The 22,885-nt window shown below is 44.0% G+C and overlaps 1 protein-coding gene across 1 annotated transcript in view; it reads left to right on the top strand.

The window, feature by feature from the left end:
- The first annotated feature begins 8,138 nt into the window (after nucleotides 1–8,138).
- Nucleotides 8,139–22,885, top strand: part of Itih5 (inter-alpha-trypsin inhibitor heavy chain 5) — a 104,298-nt gene continuing 89,551 nt past the window's right edge. The window contains exons 1-2 of the mRNA XM_031358994.1: nucleotides 8,139–8,344; nucleotides 18,390–18,434. Coding sequence (XP_031214854.1) covers nucleotides 8,255–8,344; nucleotides 18,390–18,434 — 135 coding nt within the window. The 5' untranslated portion in view covers nucleotides 8,139–8,254. The remainder of the gene's footprint in view (nucleotides 8,345–18,389; nucleotides 18,435–22,885) is intronic.

Here is a 22,885-nt window from a genome sequence, read left to right on the forward strand (position 1 = left end):
AGAGAGAGAGAGAGAGAGAGAGAACAGGAAAGTCAGAAAGGAGATGCCATGAGAAAGCAGGGCCACAAGCCACAGAACACAGGTAGGCTGCAGTAGCTGGAGATGTAGGCAAAGATTCTAACTAATCACAAACCTTCAGCAGTCTAAAACAATACATTTGTGCTGTGTTAAATAGCAAAGTTTGTAGTTGTGCCAATAATAATGCAGATAAATGTTTTGCTTTCTGTCTCTACTAAGTGTATCATTTGTGCATAACAAAATCTATCACATATACTTCCTTGCCCCTCCTTTCTGTCTGTATGTTGGAGGTTGAAAGCAGGTCCAGAAGTATGCTCATGCCCTGCTCTGGAGATGTGTGCTCAGAGGCCCAGAGCTGCAGGATATTGTGTGTGTGTGTGTGTGTGTGTGTGTGTGTGTGTGTGTGTTGTTTTGCCCAGTGATATGCCTGGTATGCTCAGTAGCCTTGAGAATTTAGTGGCTCTGAAAGATTTGGAATCTACTAGAACATACAATAAAAACACAGCAGCCTTACGAGGAAAGGAAAGCCCCGCAGCTGTTCTTCAGACAACCTTCGGTTTACTAAACCCCAGCTCCACTGTTCACAGCTCTATCCTTTGGGGAAGTTGATGCATTTCTCTGAAGCTGTATTTTGGTCTGTGCTATGCAGATTATCTCGAGGAGCAAATAAGGTAAGGCATGGAAAACACTTAGCATCATGCTGGCATGTGGTCCATAAGTTTTCTTTCCCTTTTGTGGTCATGAAGCTACATTAGACATTAGACGTGCTCTTGATAGGAGGGAGAGACATGCTGGCATTCCTGTTGACATGGTGGTAAAACCTGAAAAATATTTAAACAAGAGAGGCTAGTGGGGCACAGTGACAGACACCTGTAATCCCAATTGGGCAGGGTAAGGCAGGAAGGTCATGAGTTTGAGGCCAGCCTGGAATACACAGTAGTAATTTGACTCAAAGGAGACAGAAATAAATAGAGATGAGAGGGATGAGATAGATATATAGATTGATTGATAGATATATAGATGATAGACAGCCAGACAGATAATATATAGACAGATAGATGATGGAAAGATAGATATATAAATAGGTAGATGATAGGTAGATAGATGATAGATATAGAATCATAGATTGATTGATTGAATGATAGATATTACATTACAAGGTTAAGTCACACAATTAATAGCAGAATAGAGAAATGACTGTGTATAATAGAACCTCAGAGGCCAGCATTCCCTTTTGATATGCATGCCTAGTGTAGCTGATAGAAGCTAAAAAATACTCTCTTTATTCCCCATTTTTGACAGCACTGGGGAAATCAAATCCAAGGCCCAATGATATTAGGTGAATGCTTAGCCACCCAGCTACATCCCTCGCTCTTGTTATTTCTGATAAGGTCATTCAAAGTAAAAGCAAAACTATGGCAGAGAATATGCAGAGAGTGGCCATACTCACAAACACACGGACAAACCAGCACATATCTGTAGAAGCTACAGTCCTGCTGTGGGGCAGCAGCATGATGACAGAATTCCAGATGGATAAGAGTCCATCACAGCAGGGAGGCCTGGCAGCAAGTAGCAGATACAGTGGTGGGAACAAGAAGTGGGACAATCACATCTTTGGCTGCAAGTGTGAAGCAGAGAGCATACTGGAAGTGGGCTGAGGCTCTAAACTCTCAAAGCCTCCCCTCAGTGACATACTTCCTCCAGCAAGGCCATACTTCCTAAGCCCCGATAAAAATGAGACCACCAGAGAAAAATATCCAGATATCTGAGCCTATAGGAGACATTTCTCATTCAAACCATGACAACACTCAAATACATGCATGCACATACACACACACACACACACACATACACGCATGCATGCATGCATACATACATACATACTCAGACACACACTATTACCCACACAAGCACATAGAGCCCCTAGAAAATGTCAGGCACACCAGAATGCTATCTTTCTTTCCCTCCAGGCTCCATTTCCTGAGAACACTCTAGAAATTAGAATTAACCTAAACAATAGGTGGGAAGATAAGAATTCTAAGTTGAGGAAGAAAATATTGATTTGCTTCTCTGACAAAAAAAATCTGTAATGGGATTGTTTCAGCCATAAAAAGGAACGAATTCATATCATTTTCAAGAAACATGATAATCATATTAGGAAAATTAAGTCATTCTCAGAGAGGCCAAGATTTTCTCTCATTTGTGGATCTTAGATGTTTTTATTATTTTATTTTACTTTATGTGTGTGTAGTCGAGAGGCTGTATGTGTACCACAGGCCTGTAGAAGTCAGAAGAGGGCCTTGGATTCCCTGGCACTAAAGCTCCAGGTGATCATGACTCACCCATGCCGATGCTAGAAATCAAACCCGGGTCTTCTGTAAGAACCAGTGCTCTTAACTGCTGAGCCATCTCTCCAGACCCTGGATCTTAGATTTTATAAAAACAGATTAAATCATGTATGTGCATGTAGCAGGGGAGTAGAAGTAAACCTGTCTACAGCAACTAAGGAGGCTGACCAAGAAGGGGTGAATAGAAAATTGTGGTGGGGTATGGCAGAAAGGTACTCAAAGTATAGTGTATACTTGCATGAATATGGCTTTATGTAACCCAGTGCAATACCCGAAAAAGAATTTTAAAACAAACCAGAACAGATGTATACAAAGATTTTTATAAACTGGCAAGAGGCAAGGCCATTCTCTCCAGACAGCGTGGAGATTCTGGAAGAGAGAGGGTGGCATTATCCGCTCAGCACGCATGTGTTTGGTACCTGTCGCACACCGCATTGCATGCCACAGAGGCTCCCTCTCTGCCAGCCAGAGGCGCCCTGCCCATCATCACCTCCAGAGAACCCAACAATGCTGCCAAGTCAGATCCTGGTTTCAGCTCGTGTGTGATACATCTCTCAGCACCACCCATAAAACCCACACTCTGTAGGAGCCAGAACCCTTCCAGAGACATGTTTGTGTTGGCAGGCACATTCTCTGGAGCTCTCCCAACATCTGCCTGAGACACAACTGGCAGCCTTTCAGGTTGAAAGCACTCCGTGGGCATAGCCTTCAGGTGCGGCTGTGTTCTCTGCCTTCTGGCTTTAGCATCATAGAAAATACCAGGTGGGTGTCAGGTACAAGGGGCAGGGGGGAAAGAATGTGTGTCTTATTCCATCCGTGTTTGAAATTCCTCTGTGCTATTCCAAGGGACAATTCCGAGTCAGGGCCAAGACTCTGCTTTGGAGTACCAGTGCTGTTGAGTGTCTGTATCTGTTTCTCACTGTCGTCACTAAATACCTGAAAAGAAATAACTGAAGGCAGAAGAGTTTAGTTTGGTTATGCTTCAAGGGACGTAGTCCATCGTGGTGGGGAAGGGAAGGGACACCGTCCATATGACCTCCACTGTCAGGAAGCACACACAGAGACGGACACTGATGCTCAGCTTTCTTTCTCTCTTTCTCTCTCTCTTTCTTTCTTTCTTTTTCTTCTTTTCTTCCTTCCTTCCTCCCTCCCTCCCTCTCTCCCTCCCACCCCTTCTCTCTTGCTCTCTCTCTCTCTTTCTTTCTTTCTTTCTTTCTTTCTTTCTTTCTTTCTTTCTTTCTTTCTTTCTTTCTCTTTCTCCTTTCCTTCCTTCCTTCCTTTCTTAGACTTATTATTCATATAAATAAGTACACTGTAGCTGTCTTCAGACTCACCAGAAGAGGGCGTCAGATCTCATTATGGGTGGTATGAGCCACGATGTGGTTGCTGGGACTTGAACTCAGGACCTTTGGAAGAGTAGTTGGTGCTCTTAGCTGCTGAACCATCTCACTAGTCCTCTTTCTTCCTTCTTTCCTTCCTTCCTTTCTTTCTTTCTTTCTTTCTTTCTTTCTTTCTTTCTTTCTTTCTTTCTTTCTTTCTTCAGCTTAGGACTTCAGCCAGCCCATAGGATGGCACCACCCACAGTTAGGATGAGTCTTTCTACCTTAATTAACATAATCTAGAAAATGCCTACAGATATATTGAGACTTGTCCTGTTGATAATTCCAGATACTGTAACGATGACAATCCTAAATGTTACTAGATCATTTCAAAAGAAAGTTCAAATGACTCTGCTTTTGATTACAAGATTTTTGATCATTGGATATATCTGTACAGACAAGTGGTTGCTTAACTGATAAATGTTTCAGCAGAGATATTAGCCTGGCTTTGAATTCCATTTGAATGTAGATGCTGAGGAGACGTGGCAGCTGGCTCTTTTCAGCTCATGCCAGACCATGAAACATCAGCTTGGATTTTTGTTGTTGTTGTTCACATCTGGAAAACAAGGCAAAAATGAACATTAATTGGGCCTTCCAATGTCATCAGGTATTTACTACAGTTCAGGCCTGGGAGCATACTTCGGCAAATCTGGCATTGGGGAAGTTAAAATAGAAAGAGCAAGAGTTTGAGATCACCTGTCTCAAAAAGCTAAAGGCTAGGGATGCTAGCTTAGAGGCATGGCACATTTCTCTCACAGGAGCAAGCACCTAGATTCGATCCCTACCTTGCAGCCCTAGCCCTGGGTTTTTTAAGCTTTAAACTTTCTCAAGGGAGAGAAATGCTTAAGTGTGTATTGCTGGAGAAGGCTGAGGCTATTTCTGAGTAGAATTTGGGTAGAGGGTCCTTGAAGAAATAAGAATTGGGAGTGAAGAAAACAGGTACAATAGTTGGTGCATGGGTGGGAACAGGGCTCTCCACACCTGGAGCTATGCTGGCACTCACCAAGCCCCAATGATTCTGCCTTTGCCTCAAACAGCTCTGGGACTACTGGTGACCATGTAGTCATGCCTGGATTTCCATGTGGGTGTTGGGTATTTGAACTTAGGTCCTCAAGCTTACACAGAAAGGGTTTTTACCCACCATGCCTGTCACAACCACCCTCGAACCGGCAAGGACGACGTGACACACTCGAGCTCTTCTCCCGCGGTTTATTCAGGAAACCTTTTACACTCTTCTCACAATCTTCTTCTGCTTCTTCTGCCCCCGGGGAAAGCCAACCCCCCAGGTTAAATACTGTATGGTCAGCCACTCAGGTAAAGCTACCTAACGCAATCTTACTGGCTCCCACAGCAGAAACGAGCCAGTTGACTGGCCCATAACCATGAAAGGGCTTATTTACCCCTTGAGCTCTCGCAATCAGGGATGGTGGGGGCGTTCCTCAGCTCTCCACACATGCCATCTATAGTTCCTACTGTAGATTTTATTTAATTTTTATTGGCACATATTTATTGTGCATGGTGGATGGGTTTTTAAAAAGACTGTTTATTTCAACTATAATATCTAGTTTGCCATTTACTCTCTCATACATTCCTCATCATTTCCTTGGCCCCTTTCTCCTTCGCTGGTTTCTTTTCTTCCCTTTGGCTCCCCTTTTCTTTCATAAGTATCAGAGGACATAGTAGTTTGGGGAACACCTTAACCTTCATTCAAATATGTCTCGTTTGAGGAGCAGTGCAATCCCTCTATTCATTTTTTCCAATTTTTATTAATTAATTTATTTACATTCCCTCATTGCCCCCCTCAGCCTCTCCTCCCACAGTTCTTCATCCCATTCCTTCTTCCAAGAAGGTGTTCACCCCACCAGTCTTCTCCCTTCCCTGGAGCCTCAAGTCTTTCGAGGATTAAGAGCATCTTCTCCCACTAAGACCTGACCAGGCAGACCTCTGCTATATTTATGCCAGGGACCTCTGACTGTCCCATGTATGCTGTCTGGTCTGTGGCTCAGTCTCTGGACCTCAAGCAGAGGGACAGGGTTACTAACCCACAGTCAAAATTTCTGAGCCAGAACTGTCCCTGTCTAAAAGAATTTCAGAGACGAAAATGAAGAAGAGACTGGCTGGACATAACTGCTAGAGTGTATATGCTCTGTGGATATGTTGGTTGTATATACTCAGGGTTACATGGTTGATCTGAAGCTTCAGATGGTGTGTTTGTCATGTATCGTGGGATAGTGTAGCAATTAATATTGCTGGTCTGGTGGAAACATAAAGCAAACCCCTAAACTCAAAGCATGCTCTGTCTTAAATGTGTATTGCCCTGGTCCACTCTAAAGTCGATGGGCTATAAGTGGGCTATTATAAACTGAGGTCCTTTAACAGACAGTGCAGAACCTCTACCAAGGCATGTGGAGGGCCAGTGTGGACCAGTCCTCTCCTTCCTTAGCAACTCTCCACTTCATGTGTCTTATATCTCATTCTACTCATCAGAAGATTATTCCAGTGCTATTGGAGCACAATGCTAGAAATTGTAAAACAGGCCAGTTTTCAAAGAACTTCTGATCACATCAAGAGACTTGACTAAAAAGTAAAGCAGGTGTGTGTCAGTACCTCCGTTCTGGGAAGAGGGAGAATCCTCGGTCTAAAGAAAGCAAAACATACTTCTTCTTCATGTTGCTTCTGTGACTCCTAGCTAGAGAGCCTTTGATAATAGGTAACACGTGAAGCGGGGGTGGGGGAGGGGATGGTAAGTATGGTCCTGTCTAACATTGCAGGATAGAAGGAATGTAAGAGATGAAGAAGATGGAAAGCCCCTAAATCATGGTAGCCATTACTGTCCCTCTTCCAAAAACCTGATGTTGTCCATTGCAATGTGAACTCTCAGTTCGCAAATAGTTATTCATCTCTGAGAGAGCTAGTGGAGCCGATTGCAGAATATCTGAGGTTTTCTTCCTTAGTAAGAATAGCAACTGTAAACAACCTGTTTGCTGCTAGGTTTCTATGTGGTTTCTGTGTGGAAACCTGGCTGGAGCGACCTCTTTCTTCCTGCTGGCTGTGTGCTTTTTAAATTACTAGGTGATTAGGCTAATTAAATGATTTAATGTTGATGACAAGGATCTTCCTTTCATTTATTTCACAGTAGCACCAAGTTTGCTTGTTCAAACTTCCCCTGATTTCTCTGCAGAACAAACACCATTGCTCTAAGAAAAAGTAAGTGGGGTGTTTTAAGAGGAGGTAGCTGCTCAAACCATGACGCCCACCGTTGCTGTTTTTTGTAAAGTGTATTCCTGTGTGTTTTAACTTAGCTACAAAGTGACCTGACATCCCTCCACCCACCATCACACTGCCAACCCTCTCTGTGTTTCTATAGACCTCATGATTATCATTGGCTATCTAACAGGACATACAGTGTCTAGGATGGGGGCAGCCACTTCCCCATTTTTGGTCACAGAAGCCCATTTCTCACCTTATCTACATAGATAGAATTGCCAGAGACCCAGAATATGTCTTTGAGACAACTGCCTTTTGCACTGAACACATAGCCCAGCTACATTCTATATGTACAGGGCAAAAAGACTGGCCCCAGGTTGCAAAAGGTCAGGCCGTGGCAGGTTCACAGGCAATGGTTTTCCTGTGGCGAGTCAGAAGTAGAATCAGCATTTTATAATCAAGATGCATGCCATTCATTCCCCAGCTAACATCCATACAGGTTCAAATGTTCTGTGTTCTGAGAACACAGATTCTCTTTTCTGTCCCCCATACCAGAATGTCATTAGATGGGACAATGCAGCTTGTGTGTCTTAGATCATCAGTTGTCATCTCGTGTTATTTGTGACTCTAGCATTGGTGGCAGATACTAAGGGCAGGGCCCCTGTCAACTTTAGGCTTCGGGTGAGCCCGGTGCACTGATCTTCCATTTCTTGGCAACATGAATTATGCAGGTCCATAAAGCGAAGGAAAGCAGGGAATGAAGGGCTGGGGTGATGTATCTGGCAGTTACAGGAGGATGAAACAAGTTCCACTGAAGTTTGCTCCCTGCGTGCAGGATGGGAGGACAAGATTGGGTCCCAGCAGGGCAAAGTTTGTCTGGCTGTGCACACAACTAGGGCAGGTCTGGAGTCTTTTCCTTCTGGGACTGACCATGGGGACCCAGTAGCTACCCAAGCTGGAGGCGGGCCCTGGAGGCGGGCATGCAGGAAGCTGGCCTGAGGTCAACCTTGGAGCCCAGGGGAGGCAAAACTCGGAGGCCAGGGATCACAAGGGTGAGTTGTGGGCGGAACCAAGGATGTCCCCCCCCAAACCCCCAAGGGACAGAGAGGCGTGGCTTGGGGTAGTGGTAGGCGGAGACAAGACCCAGGCTGTCCAGGAGGGCATAAAGGGGGAGGGGACCTTGATGGGAGGGGCTTTGGTGGAGGCGGGGCTGTATGGAGCGTGTTTCTCTGCAGCCGCAGTTCCTCCAACTCCCTGAAAAACCTTCCCTGTCCCAGAGAGGTCGCGCGCTCCGGCTTTGCCATGCTCCTGCTGCTAGGGCTGTGCCTGGGGTTGCCCCTCTTCTCAAAGTCCCAGGAAGAGGCCCGGAGCTGGGATGACACCTCGGAGCAAGTAAGTAGAAGAAAGAGCTATGGGAGCGCAACTCTGTTCTTTCCCTCCATCTCCCTGGGCCGTACGGCTTCTGGACAGGCTGGAATTGATCCGTGGGATGCAAGAAACGGGGGAGGGGGATCACCGTACTCCGGGCCTGCACCGTTCCTTCTCCCAGGCTTTAGCATGGGGGCTTTCCCATCTGTTGGTCACTTGTGCCATTTCTGAGTGGTCCTCACCGCCTGCCCCGTACCAGATCCCAGAGCTGTGCATGGAACTTCAAAGTCGTGCAGAATCAAATGTTCTTGTTGGCTCCCGCTGTCTACTAGATTCCTATCCGTCCTTACAAATTTCTGAGACGGGCTCCTGCCCAGCAGTTCACTGCAAGTTTCCGGAAAATCTTAGATGTGTGAGATGGTTAACTGTTAGTTCTCACCCAGGGAGGAAAGAGCTGAGTCTTTCTCCACCCAAACACGGGAAAACTCCATTTTCCCTCCAGTTCTTATCAGTTGTGAGTAGTTGACTGGAGGTCCCCTGATTAAGCCAGTGTCAAGAACTAAAACAGCTCAGGTGCTTGGCGCATACGTCAACATTTGTGTTTTAAGCGGCATAACCGCACAGGTGACCACCGTTCTGCAAATGAAAAGGTTCAGCCCAGTGTCTGACCACTGGAAAAGTTCCAAGAAAACAGTCCAACAGATATGCCCTAACATCCCTGTGAGGATGCTGTAGGAGCGGCGAGCTTTTGTCGGGTGTAGGAGAAAAGCGAGCTTTGGGTCTAGAGAAAGGCTGGTCCCCTCTCTACCTACTCTGCCATTTCCAGCTGTCCTGGGCACACCCCTTATTTGAATGCAATGCATTTTCTCTGCAAGGCATGGTGTTCTATGGAGCTAGGGCTTGCCTGTAGCTTGCTATTAACCCAGGCTGGCTTTGAACTCTCTGTCTTCTAGGCTGAATCTTCCACATGCTTATAGGTGTGCATCATGTCTGGCTCACAATCCCTTTTGAGCATACAGTAAGGATTCAGCTAGCTTGTGGAAGAACCTGGTATCCAGTAGGCACTCAATAAATGAGAGATATTTTAGTGGTTAGGACTTGGCTACCTAGATCTGTATTCTAAACTGCCAGCAGGCTTGGCACTTGACATAGCTTCTCCTGCTAGGCTTGTACTGCCCAATTGCTGAGGGAAGGAATTCAGGGTAAAGTGCTTGAAGCTTTGCGAGGGTGTAAGGGAAGGGAATGTGGGAAGAACCAAGACAAAGACTCTTTCTGGGGACTAGAGATGGATTGGAGCTGTGTTGTCTCCACAACTACAAGTGAGCTTAACACTTTCCAAAGTTCCTTTCTTAGAAAAAACATGGGATTTGCTGATTTCCTGTTGTTTCCAACCCATGGCAACATTTATCTTGAAAATGACTAAATCAGACAACCTTTCTCTCTCTCTCTCTCTCTCTCTCTCTTTCTCTCTCTCTCTCTCTCAAAACCTTGAGGTATAAACTGCTATAGAAATTTGCATTTCTACTTTCTATTTGTACTGTATTTTAAATTTAGTTTATGGTATGCATGTGTGTGTCTCTCTGTGTGTGTGTGTGTGAGAGAGAGAGAGAGAGACAGAGAGACAGAGAGACAGAGAGACAGAGAGACAGAGGGAGAGGCAGAGAGAGAGAGACACAGAGAGAGAGACAGAGAGAGGGAGACAGAGACAGAGAGGAGGGGGTGGGGCACTGGGTAAGAGACAGGACCAGCTGCAATGTGGCCCGGAGACACATTACTTACGTGGGTGAATGAGGTCTCTGGGTTCAATTCCAAGAACTGATAAGAAAAAGACGGAAGTGCTAATGTACTTAGCATAGACTCTGAGAATGTAGTCACTGTTCTAGTCACAAAAATTATAAACTCTGAAGCTATGTGTAAACTTAGTAAACTTGTAAAATGTTATAAGGGATCTGGGGAGACAGTTAGACCAGTAGGAAGCTTATTTATAAGCACTCGGACCTGAGTTCAATCCGCAGACCCCACATAACAAAGAACAAACAAACAAACAAACAAAATAAAATGAGGCAGGGCATGGTGGCCAACTAGTGACAGGGAGGTGGAGACCGGTGGATCCTGGGACGTGTAGCTAGTCTGACTTGCTTGGCAAGTTCCAGGCCAGTGATCCTATCTCAAAGCCTGAGGAATGAAAGACTTTCACACACGTACAGTGAATTAAACACACTCGAGAGCACACACACACACACGTACATACACACACATGTACATACACACACATGTACATACACACACATGTACATACACACACACACATGTACATACACACAAGCTCGAGCACATGCACACATGCACAAGAGTATGTAAATTTGATGTCAATTGTAACTGAACATGCTTATCGGCTTTCATGGCGGTTCTGATCATTTATGTGTAAGTGGGAAAAATACGACTTGCATATTAGATTCAGTTTCCTTCTTCCACCCCACCCTCCACTGCATCTATAAATTATATGACTCTTAGTAGAACAACTACCAAAACTGGTGGTTTCCAACTGTCTCTGTGTACTTGGGAAGTTAACTGAATATCAGAAACATGGCTTCTTTTCCATCATTGTTGATCTATGGGAGGGATGGGGCCAGGGATAGGAAGACCATGGATTGAAAACTGTTACCTTAAAAGAAGCTGCCAGGGGCCAGGTATATGGCTTAGTGGGTACAAGTGCTTGCCACTAAGCCCAACGACCTGAGTTCAATCCCCAGGTCCTCTGACTTCAACAAGTGTGTTGTGGCATCCCTCCCCTACAAAGTAAATAAATAATTGTAATAAAAAGTGCAAAAGAGCAAAATGCCAGGGAATTAGTATTAGAGAGGAAGTTACATGAAATAAATCATCTTCTATCTCCTGATTTATCCACTCTATGTTTTCAGTTTATATGGTTTTTGAAAATAAGGATAGAGTTTTTACAAAGGCAGTTTTAAATAAGAAAAATAATTATCAGTTATTGAGTGTTCAAAAGGTCTCCAACTGCTTTATTTTAAAACAAAAGGAGGCAATGAAGTATTATGGTTAAAAATATTCCAAGTGGAACCAGGCTATGTGGAGTTCAAATCTGGATCCTTCTAACCTCCTGGCTGTGTGTTCTTGGGCAAGCAACCTAGCCTCTCTGGTTTTTACTTTCATTACATTATGTCAGCATAGGGCTAATAGCTAGATCCCAGAGAGATGTATCTGCATTTGGGAAGAGAACTTAATTCTAAAGGACTCATTTAAGAGAAAGAATTTGAAATTATGAGTACAAATGAGATATGCATGCACATGCATGTGTGTGTGTGTGTGTGTGTGTGTGTTAGTCAAACCCACGGATGCCACAGTGAGGCTGATCAAAGGACAGTCATCCAGGAAAGGCTATCCAGAGGGATCTTTGCCCTCAAGCTTATACATACAGATCTCGAAACTCAAGGATTGCTGAGGTCAGAAGCTAGGGCTGCCAAAGAGCCTTCCACATAGCAGGCCACTTCCACACTGATATTTGGGTCTAATGATCAGAGCACAAAGTCTGCTCAGCACATGCTGGTCCTAAATGTCCATCCTGGCATTCCATTTTCAACCTTCCCAAATGCTAAACTCCCCATACAATTGCACCCGTTAGCTTGTCTTCTCATTGGAATCGAGACAAGTATTTCTTAGCTCTCTAATTAAGTAAAGCCGGGAAAAGCTCTGCAGGCTGCGGGCCCCTCTGTTTTGCCTCTTGAAGTACAGGGATGTGACTGCTGAGGTGGAGCCAGAGAACTGAATGAGGAAGAGATGTGGGAGACAGTCCAGTACCGTGCTCACTCGCAAACCAGCCATATCTCATGTCCTTAGGGTAGAAAGGCAGGGCGGGGCGGCCTGAGGCTGGCCGGTGAACTGGATGTGACTTTAAACTCCTAAGTAGTATTTTCTCAAAATTCTGGTGCTCATCCATTAAAAACTCTTGCTTAATGTGCGGTCTGAAGTCAATCAGCAACACCAGCAATACTTCTGTATCCAAGGCTGGTTTAGAAGAAGAGGCACAGGATCCTCTGAGAATTTTAGGGAGTGGAGAAGCAAAGATGGGTGTGTCCTAAGCCACTCATTTTTTTTCTTTTTCTTCCCCCTCTTTTTTCTGTCCATTGTTTCTTCTCTTCTGTATATTTATATGTGCATGCAAGTGTATGTAGCTGTACATGCACAATATGCACATTGTGTATGGAGGCCTAAGGGAAACCTTGGATATTGTACTTATTTTTTAAATAGTTAGTTTTACTTTCTCTGACTCTCTTTGTCTGTGTGTGAGTGTGTGTGTGTGTGCATGCGTGTACATGTGTGCTTGAATATATATATATGTGTACCAGGTACCCTTGGAAACCAGAAGATTACATCTGAGCCCCTAGAACTGGAAACTGAATTTACAAGTCTCTCTCTCTCTCTCTCTCTCTCTCTCTCTCTCTCTCTCTCTCTCTCTCCTTTATTCACTTTCTCCCTTCAAACCTTTCCAGACTCAGACTCACAACACTCAACCTGGAATAATCGCAACTTCAAGTGACTTTTCAATGTCCAGCTTCACTCTTGTTTGAGAGGCTACAGCAGCTCTCTATGTGTACTCCTTGGTTGGTGGTTTGTTCCTGGGAGATCTGGTGGGGGTCTGGTTAGTTCATATTGTTGTTCTTCCTATGGGTTGCAAACTCCTTCAGCTTCTTCAGTCCTTTCTCTAATCCCCCTCACATTTCACTTGTTCATTACATAATGTGGCTCTGGATGGCAGAGTAAGTTTAAAACCTTACATATATTTGTTTGTTTGTGTGTATGTTTGTGGTTGTGCTTGTGCTGCAGCATGTGTGTGGAGGTCAGAGGCCAGCTTGTGGGAGTCTGCGCTCTCTTTCCACTGTGTCAGTACCAGGGATAGAACTCAGGTCTTCAGAATTAATGGCAGGTAACTTTACTCAAGGAATCATCTCACTGGCCTGCACATCTTTGCACACTACACATCTTAATAAATACTGTAGTCTGGGCATCTTGTGCTCTGATGTTGAGGTGAAATGCTCTGCTTGCTAGACGAAGCCCGCTGGGGGCCATCTCTTAGGCCTGTGATTTGGAGTTACAAAGAAGTCCATGGAGGCTGCTAAGCTATTTATGGTCCTTGCCTTAGATCTGGAAGCCTCTTACCTTCTGTCCATAATCCCCACCTGACTCCCCAAGTTCTTTGAAGATAATGGAGGGGAAAAAAGTCCTCAAACAACGAAAAGGATAAAAATTCCTAGCTGCTAACAATGATGGTGACATCAATGCCATTTCCACCTCCTGTTCTGGCTGGCACCGGTCATCTGTCTGCACCAGTCAGATTCAGTCCTGGGCCAGTGTGAGTCTGAACTTGGACTGAAGTGTTGCCACGGCGATCCCCTGAGATGTTAGATAGTCATCTCAAAAATCAAAAAGCAGCTTCTCTGGTTTTCCTTCAAGTTTGCTTGTTTTGTTGAAAACCCTGTTTTGCAAAGGAGGGGACATCAAAGAACATACTTTAGATCAAGCAGCGGACTTAAGGGTGAGAGGGGCGGGGATAGGCTGTCTTCTGGCAGTAATTGTCTTAAGTGATCCCCAGCCTATTCTACAATTTTAGGGAGGGAAAGACCCAAGGTGAACTGAGAACTGGTAAAGCTCTTGCCCTGGGTCCTTATACTGGTTTGATCGCCTTTTCACCTCCCTTCACTTTAGGAAACAAGCAGATTTCCCCTAAGGGAGATCTCGTTCCCACATGGGGTCAGCTGCTACTATCCTAAGTCCCCCAGTTTTCCCACTTCATATTCTGTTGAACAGGAGGCTGTGCAGCAATCACAGTTAGGGATGAGAGAAAGGATGGAGATATCTCTATTATACATTTGATTAATTTTTAAAAAATATTTATCTGTGTGTGTGTTGACACACCTGCACATGCGTGCCATGATGCATGTATGTGGAGGGCAGCTTGTGGGAGTTGGTTCTCTGTGACCAGTGTGTGGGTCCGAGAGGGTAAATCCAGGTCATTGGGCTGAGCAGTACGTGCCTGGATCCACTAAGGAATCTCCGCAGACTTCCTTTGAGTTTTTACAATGGAAATATAATTATTGCTTCTTCTAACATGGGAGTATCATTTTCTAATTTGTCAAAGACCAAAGAAAAATGTAAATACAAAGGATTCAACCACCTCAAAGCAGTCCATTAGCACTGCAGAATCCATTCTACACATTAAACTACTAATCATGCTAAAGGTTGTTTTGTTCTCTGCGCTCGTACTTTCCAGTGTTTGCTACGTATGGTAGCCTGAACAAAGCAGATTGTGACTGATAACAAAGAACCCCATACATGAACATCTTAACACACATTTTATTCTTGCTTCTACAACTAGTCCATCGTGGTCTGGTAGTGGAACAGGTACTCACACATGGTTACAAGTTCTTGGGGGAGCCACCTTTACCCCTAATGTGACCAATTACTGTCCCAGAGGGAGCAGGCAGCTCTGAAGGACTAGATATCTAACCCTAATCCTTCAGATTATCTGTAGTTTATACTTGGTCCAGAAATGGTAAATGTTGTTTACATCCATAATGTTTTGCCCAGAGCTTATCCTATGGCCTCATCTGTCCATAGCAAGTGATCTTTCTGGCAGAGAGCAGCTAAAAATACTGCAATGACCAGTGTTGAAGCCAAGCAATATATCTGTTGGTCAATAAATATAGATTTTCTTTGTTATTTTCCGTATTTGTGTATCATTGTATGTGTGTGCATGTGTGTGTGTGTGTGTGTGTGTGTGTGTGTGTGTGTGCATGTGGAGGTCAGAGGTCAAGTTATAGTGGCACTTTTCAGAAGGTGTTTATCTCTCTTGGATTTCAGGACAGAGTCTCTCAATGGAATCTGCGACTCCTCGGGCTATGCTTGATGGCCAATGAGCCCTAGGATCCCCCCATCTCTGTCTAACCATAGCCAGAGAGCCCCTGGGTCCTCCTGTCCATCTCCCTATAGGCAGTCAGCCCCAAGTCCCCCAGTTTTGGTCTTTTTTGCAACAGGATCACAAGAAAGCCACTATGTCTGGGTTCTTATGGGGGTTCTGAGCCCAAGTTCAGGTCCTTGTGCTTATGTGGCCAACACTTTGCCAACTGAGCCATCTCTGGTCCCCAGTGTATCACAGTGTATTTGACCAAACTCCTTTTAATTGATACTTTAGTTCAGTGGTTCTCAACCTTCCTAATGCTGTGACCCTTTAATACAGTTCCTCATGTTGTGGTGACCCCCAATAAAATTATTTCATTGTTACTTCATAACTGTAATTTTGCTACTGTTCTGTAGCAAATCGTCATGTAAATGTCTGTGTGTTCCAATGGTCTTAGGCAACCACTGTGAAAAGATTGTCCCATCCCCAAAGGGCTCACGGCTCAGGCTGGGAATAGCTTTAGGCTATTTTCAACTATTAACAACTCTTTTAAAAGTTATACATTCTATTTTCTAATGATTCCCCTGTCTTGTTTAGCTTTCTGTAAATGGAGTTTTTAACTGAATGACATACACATAGGTTAGGAATATATGCATACCCACTTTAGAAAGTTTTACAGTTTCTTGAAAGTCAAATTTACTGCATGAAATATGAATTTCACTCATAGAAAAATAAAACCATATCTCTACATCCCCAGGAAAGATTGCCTGTGTGTGAAAATTAAATTTTCATTCAGGTTATGAATGATTCATACCAGCTAAAAGGAAGCAATAACTGTCCTTCAGTTGGCAGACAAAATGTTAAATGTTGTATACCTACACTTTGGAATATTATTCAACAATAATAGGGAATAAAGAAGCATCTGCTACAGTGTAGGTGAACCTTGAGACCATTACGCAAAACAAAAAACAAGAAGTAAAAATATTCATGGTATGTGATTCTATTTATATAAACTAATCGGAATGGACAAGACTCTTTAGAATAGTTTAGTGGTTTCGAAAGACTGGGCGTGAAGGATTGAGAGGTGATCACTGGAGGGTGCAAGATTTGTGAGTGTGCACATGCATGCATGCGTGCGTGAGTGTGTGTGTACCCACGCATGTGCTCATGCATGCACATGTGATTTTGTGTGTGTGCATGCGTGCTGGCTAACCAACAAGCTCTAGGAGTCCTCTTGTGTCCAACACGTTCCCCATCAATATTGAGGCTGTACATGCATGCAGCCGCACCTGGCTTTCTATGTGGATTCTCAGAATTAACCTCAAGTCCTGATGCTTGTGCAGCTATAACTTAACCCCTTAACTCACCTCGCCAGGCTCCAGGGTTTCTTTGTAGAACGTTAATAAAGACTGCACTAACTGTGGTGATGGTTGTCCAGTCCTTAGAGAGTAAGACACGTTACCTGTGCACAAAGTGAGTCAATTTTATGGTATAAAAATTACACTCAAAAGCTACTTTAAAATCTGTAAAGTCAGAGGCTGGAGAGGTGGCTTGGAGGTAATACAGGCTTCTCTGCTCCTACAGAGGAGCTTAGTTCTCTTATTCGGCTCCAGAGGGACCCAAAGCTGTCTGCCACGCACACAGGAACACATAATTAAAGACAGAATTGATTTCTCAATATGTAACGTCTGGGCAAGCAACTTCAGGTATCTATCTGTCCTACATTCTCCAGTTGCCAGAAAGGAAAGCTTGTACTTCATGTCAGTAATCACTACGTTTCTGTTATTTAAACACAAATGTGTTCTGTGCGATACTCATGGGACAGTTACATTTCTTAAATCCGCCCAGAGGAGATGGCTTATTAGTACAGTGCTTTTAAATTTTAAAATTGATTTATTTGTGCGTGAATAGGTGCTTTGCCTGTCTGTATGTGTGTGGTGTACTACTTGCATGCCTGGTGCCTGTGGAGGCCAGAGAGGGTGTTGGATCTCCAAGAACTGCAGTTACAGACTGTTGTGATCCATCATGTGGGCCCTGGGGATGGAACCTGGGTCCTCTGATGAGCTGTTTACTGTTGAGACATCTCTCTCGTCATTGTGGTTTTTGTTTTCATTTTAGAAAAATTTTATTATTTTTCTGTACCCATCTCTTGCCTATGAGAAAATAGAAGAAATCATCCAGAAAATCTTTAAGACAATTTAGGGTAACTTCAGTGCTGTATCTGGGTTTCCCAAGATTTTTCATGAATAGAAACTCTCCAGAGAAAGGCCACATGCCTGTATTACAATGACGTAATAGACACAATTGTCGAGGTTTGGTCTGTTGCTATGTATGTATGCTAAATATTGGCTCTGGCTGCCCCCAGAGATGAGGAGAGTCTCACATAGACCCAAGTGATGCTATGTAGCCTTGTGCCCCTCCCCCCAAGTTATCTCTGATTGGTGAATAAAAATGACTAGAGTCTATAGCTGGGCAGAAGAGAGGTGGGTAGGGTTTTCAGTTCCTGGGCTTGGGGTCAGAGGAGAGACAAGGGGAGAAGAGAGAAGGTGGAGAGAGAAGACACCATGGGGTAGGTGAGTCATGAAAATATGGCCATGAGGAATGGCCTGTTGGAGTTAAGAGTGTCCCAGATGGAGCATGGCAAGTCATAGCTCAGGGTTATTGATGGAGAAGTAGATTCTAATAGCTCAGAGGTAGACATCTGCTCAGCTCTAGTGAATTAATGGCTTTTTATAAATATAAAAGTTGTGTGTCTTTGATCTGGGAACTGAATGATTAAGGTGGGGTAGAAACCCCCAACTGAGGTTAAATATTTAATACAGCACACAGTAGCAAGGAATTTAATATCAAGCCAGAGACGGGATGAAGCAGAGTGTAAGCACTCCATGGATATCTTTGGTCTTGTCACCTTGTCTACACCCCTCTTACAGATGCAGGCACACCCAGATGATGAGGTAGCTTGACCTCATGGGTTCTGAGTTAAGCAGAGCTAGAATGATGGATTCTAATTCCAGCCCAGCCAAACAGTCTCTGATGGAAAAAAAAAAGTCATGGCTTTGCAAGTTAGATACCCTTAGTGTGGGTTTCTCACCTTTACATGACTCATTTATGAAACCTCCACAGTCCTGTCTCACACCTCTTCTCTCTTTGCAGGTCCTGCTCAGGGTCCCCAGGCAACTGAGGCTGTTGCAAAGGCTGGTATGTATATCCTCGGACACTGTGTTCAAATACTCCTCTCTTCTGCTTCCTTTGAACCAGGATCTACTTTATATGCATGGTCCCAAAAGCCCTTGCTGCTCTTTAGAGAAGAATTCTAGCATGAAGTGGTATAGTTGATTCCTTTAGACATTTCCTCATAGTTGATTCCTTTAGACATTTTCTCAAAGGGAGATTTTTCTTTCTTAAAAAGGGGGCCAGAGAGTCAGTGGGTAAGAGTGTTTGCTACACAGTTGTGGGGTTCTGAGTGAGAATCCCCAGCATCCATGTAAAAAGCCTAATGTAGCTGCATGCAGGCCTGTTCCCCAGATGTTGTGAGGGACAGGAGGATCACTAGAGCTTGCTGGTTCTCTATCTCGAGTTCAGTGAGAAACACTACCTCAGAGGGAATGACAGAGTAGGACTCCTGCGGCCCCCTCTGGCCTTGGCCTGCAAGCTCATGAGAACACAGCCCCCATCCCCACAAAGACACCATACAGAGCTTCAAATACCTGCACTACAAATCAAAAATCTAAATCCATCATACACATCTGTCTATTTTCTGAAACATTAGGAAATAAAGGCTTTGTTTCGAAGTGAAGAGCATTTGCAGATTGAAGCATTGTGTGATGGGAGTCGGGTGGTCTCTCCAGGCATGATGGAGTCTGTGAACACATTCCCTGACGGTGAACAAATTCTGACAGTTAAAAATAGGTTGTTGGCCATCTGGTGTAGCTAATCTCTGAGATGCTTCTATGGGGTCCCTGCCCTTCTTCCTACTATTAATTTAAATCCCTCTAATTGGGAACTTATTGGGGATGCTCACGCAACCTATGACATCTGCCTTTTGAGTTGGAAGATTCCCTAAGAAATATGACATCAGTTTAATGGTTTTGTTTTTGATGTAGTTGCTGTATAAATCCTTTGTGTCCCTCTGTTTATCATTTCTTTTGTAGCCTCTGAATTTCATTGTTGATCAAAAAGACTTTTTTTTTTTTTTTTTTTTTTTTTTTTTTTTTTTTTTTTTTTTTTAAAGAAGGGGTCTCCTGCATCTCAGGCTGGGCTCAAACTCTCTATGCAGCCAAAACTGTCCATTGGTTCCTGATCCTTCTTGTCCTCCTGATCCTTCTGCTTCTATTTCCCAAATGCAGGGAGGATTGCTGGCATAGGTGTGCTACCATGTCTGGCAGTTATACAAAGATTTTCATGACCCTGTCACCTGTTCATGGGCTCCCTCACGTTTTCTTAGAAACCTCTTAACATTTCCAAGTCTTCTTCTCACAAGCATTACACATGTTTTAACATGAGCTCTGTCCATGCAGGCTCTTTCCAGGAGTCATGCGTATTGATGTGTTAGAACAGCAGCTTGCGTCTGAACACAGCACACCAGGCCAAAACAGTTCCACGTGTAAGAGGTTTATTGGGAGAGAGAGGGATGAAGTGGTGGTAGAAAGAGAAAGGGGAGGAGAGAGAGAGGGAGGGGTGTTCCTCTTATATATATATGGATGGTAACATGGTCACAGGTAAAGGTGGGAGGTGAGCCCAATGGATTCTGGGAATATGGTGGCTGTTGCCTTGGCAATAGGTCTATGCGGCCCACCTGTGTGACCTCATGGATTTCAGAGGTCCTAATGTCAACACATACGCTATGTGCCTCAAGGGGTAAAACTCTAAACATAGCAAATGTATTTATTCATGTGAAATTGCATGCTCCGGCTTCTGCCTGTGCCTGGAGTCTCCCTTACCAACAGTTGTTCTCAGTATGTTCTAAATTATAAGTTATGAATAGAAAGTAGACAGCTCAGAATATTCCAGGTTTTAATTAGTGAACAGCAACTGAGCAGCATCAACTAGGATTCTCTCACCATTGTCAGGACCACAGAGATATGCTTGGTTATATTTGGAACTAATTAGATTTCTCTTTTTGTAGAAGTTCTTGGACACACATACACATGAGCGTGAGCACACACACACACACACAGACACAGACACGCATACACACACATGAACACATGCATGCTCATGCATGCACACAGAGAGATTGTAATTTGAATATCATGAATATCTTTGTATCTTAGCTTCTCCCATACTTAAGAGACACTGGCCAGCTTTATCAAAGCAATTCACTCATGTCATTTAGCCTCTGACAGCAGGGATCCTTCTTAGTAGCCCATTGGGAGATAGTGTTCTGAAGTTTGTGCCAAGAATTATTTTTTTGTAATGCGGTATGATATACAAACACTGAAATGATTGACATGGAGGAATAAATAAACTAACATGTCACTGGTAACAGAAGTCATGCCCTACATACAGAGCCACACGCAGAAGCACCTGGGCCTGACAGGAAACAGTGAGCAGGGTAGGTGTCAGGGCACAGCCCAGAGCGTCTATTAGAATTTTCATGGGAAGGAATGTGCAAGTGGGTGGCTGTGCCCCGTAAGCTTTGCTTTGGACACTTGCGTGTTGTTCCTGTCAGGCTCCTGGCTGTAGCAGCTGTCCCTCATCGCCCAGAACACACTTCCAGGGGTGACTGGGGGCAGAGAGTATTGGTTTTCTGTGGGAGAGTTTGATAGAGGAAGTGGTCAGCGGTGTGGCTTCTAGATAATTTGGTTAGCATACTGAAGGCATAGTGGCACAGAGTCACTACTGGCTCTACAGCGAGGGAGGAGTCTCTCCAGAAAAATATTCTCAAATAATAGGACGTCAGGTTATGCCATCTGCAGGGAAGTGGATGCAAGCGAAGAGAAGCATATTAAAAGAACTAAGCCAACCCCATAAAGACAAATATTGCATGTTTTCTTTCACTTGTGGGTTCTAGACCTTGTAGATACATAACATTGTTCATGTATAGACGACAGGAAAGCAGAAGCAAATTGTCCAGAAGGATAAAGGGGATTGATGGGACACGGGTAAGGGAAGCATAGTGGGGCTGAAAGGGAAGTGTGTACAAAGTGCACTTTCATATGAAAATGGCCTCATAGAACACTCTATGAATGACAGTCAGGACAGCTGGTGACTTGGTGCTGACTGTCTGTCGGTCTCTTGTGGGTACTGCTTACATCTGTGTCTGTCTCCCCAGCACAGAGTGTCACTTTCAGATTACTGAAGGGTACTTCTCCCTGGATAGAGGTTATTGCAGTAATGTTACTGCTTATCTCTAAATGTCAGAAGGTATCGCTGTGTAGATTGTATGAACATGAACAGGTGAATTGGGGCTGAGGTCATGTTCTGTCTGCACATGGCAGGGAGGGAATGATTTCCCCCAGGTGGTAAACGCAGCATCCAAGGAGACTTCATCAGTGGCAACACGTGCTATGCAGATTTTGTAAAGAAGAAGAGGATGACTAAAGGTCATCTGACCTAGAACCCAGTTACCTGCTCCATTCCAACCTTCTCCTCTGTAAAACAAGGGGGAGTGGGGTTAGATTGCTTTATTTAACTACCCCAATGTATTTCTCCTAATGACTGTAAATGACAGTTAGGCCAGGGGACCCTCAGAGATGGCACAATAGTTTGGAGTACTGGCTGCTTTCCCAGAGAACCTGAATTCTGTTCCTAGCAGGTACACGGCTGCTCACAGAGTTCTATAAATCCAGTTCCAGAAGGTTCCAATGTCCTCTTCTGTGCTCTGTGAGCACTAGATATGCATATGATTCACATACATAAGTGTAGGCAAACACACACTTGTAAAATAAAAACAACTAAATAAATCTTTCTTTCTTTATTATTACTAAAGAATGGTTAGTCTAGAACCAAGCACCAAAGGGTTAATAATCTTCTAGGAAGAGGAACCTGAACTGAGCTCTGGCAGCTGATGTTCCTAACATTCCACAGCGACATTTCCAGATGGCAACTTGGGTAATTCAGGACATCCTCTGGGTGGCTTGAAGCTAAGTGACTCCCATGAGTCATACCCGAACCTCTGGTCCCTCAGGCAGCTAATTAAGGCACGCCCTGCCTCAAACCACTTTTCCATCTGGGTTGGTTTTGGAGGAAAAAAATAATGAAGAAATTATATTATGTCACGAGAAGCTTTCTTTTGCTTTGTATTTTCCAGTTGACATTTCCAAACAAAATAATTATTTATATATAAATGTGGAGACCATGTTGAATTTTTAAGAACTATATTGGGAAATTTTGAGGCAACCCTTTTATAATCTTCCTTTGATGACAAATTTCCACACACTTCTGCCATGCAGAACTCTGTTTGCTTTCTGGTGTCAGACTCATTCGCCCACATGTCACCTTCTTAGCCAATATGTGCCTCACTTTGACTCCATCCTAATTAATCTGGTGTTGTCACCACTCCTGAAATGAGCACAGTTTACTTATGTCTGTGTGCTCTCTGTCTCTCTGTCTCTCTCTGTCTCTGTCTCTCTCTCTCTCAGCCTTTCTTTGTTTCTCCTTTCCTTCCCCTTCTATTCTGTCCCTTTCCCTCCATCTACTCCCTTTCC

The sequence above is a fragment of the Mastomys coucha genome, unplaced genomic scaffold (assembly GCF_008632895.1).
Source record: "Mastomys coucha isolate ucsf_1 unplaced genomic scaffold, UCSF_Mcou_1 pScaffold7, whole genome shotgun sequence".
NCBI classification, from domain to species: Eukaryota; Metazoa; Chordata; class Mammalia; order Rodentia; family Muridae; genus Mastomys; species Mastomys coucha.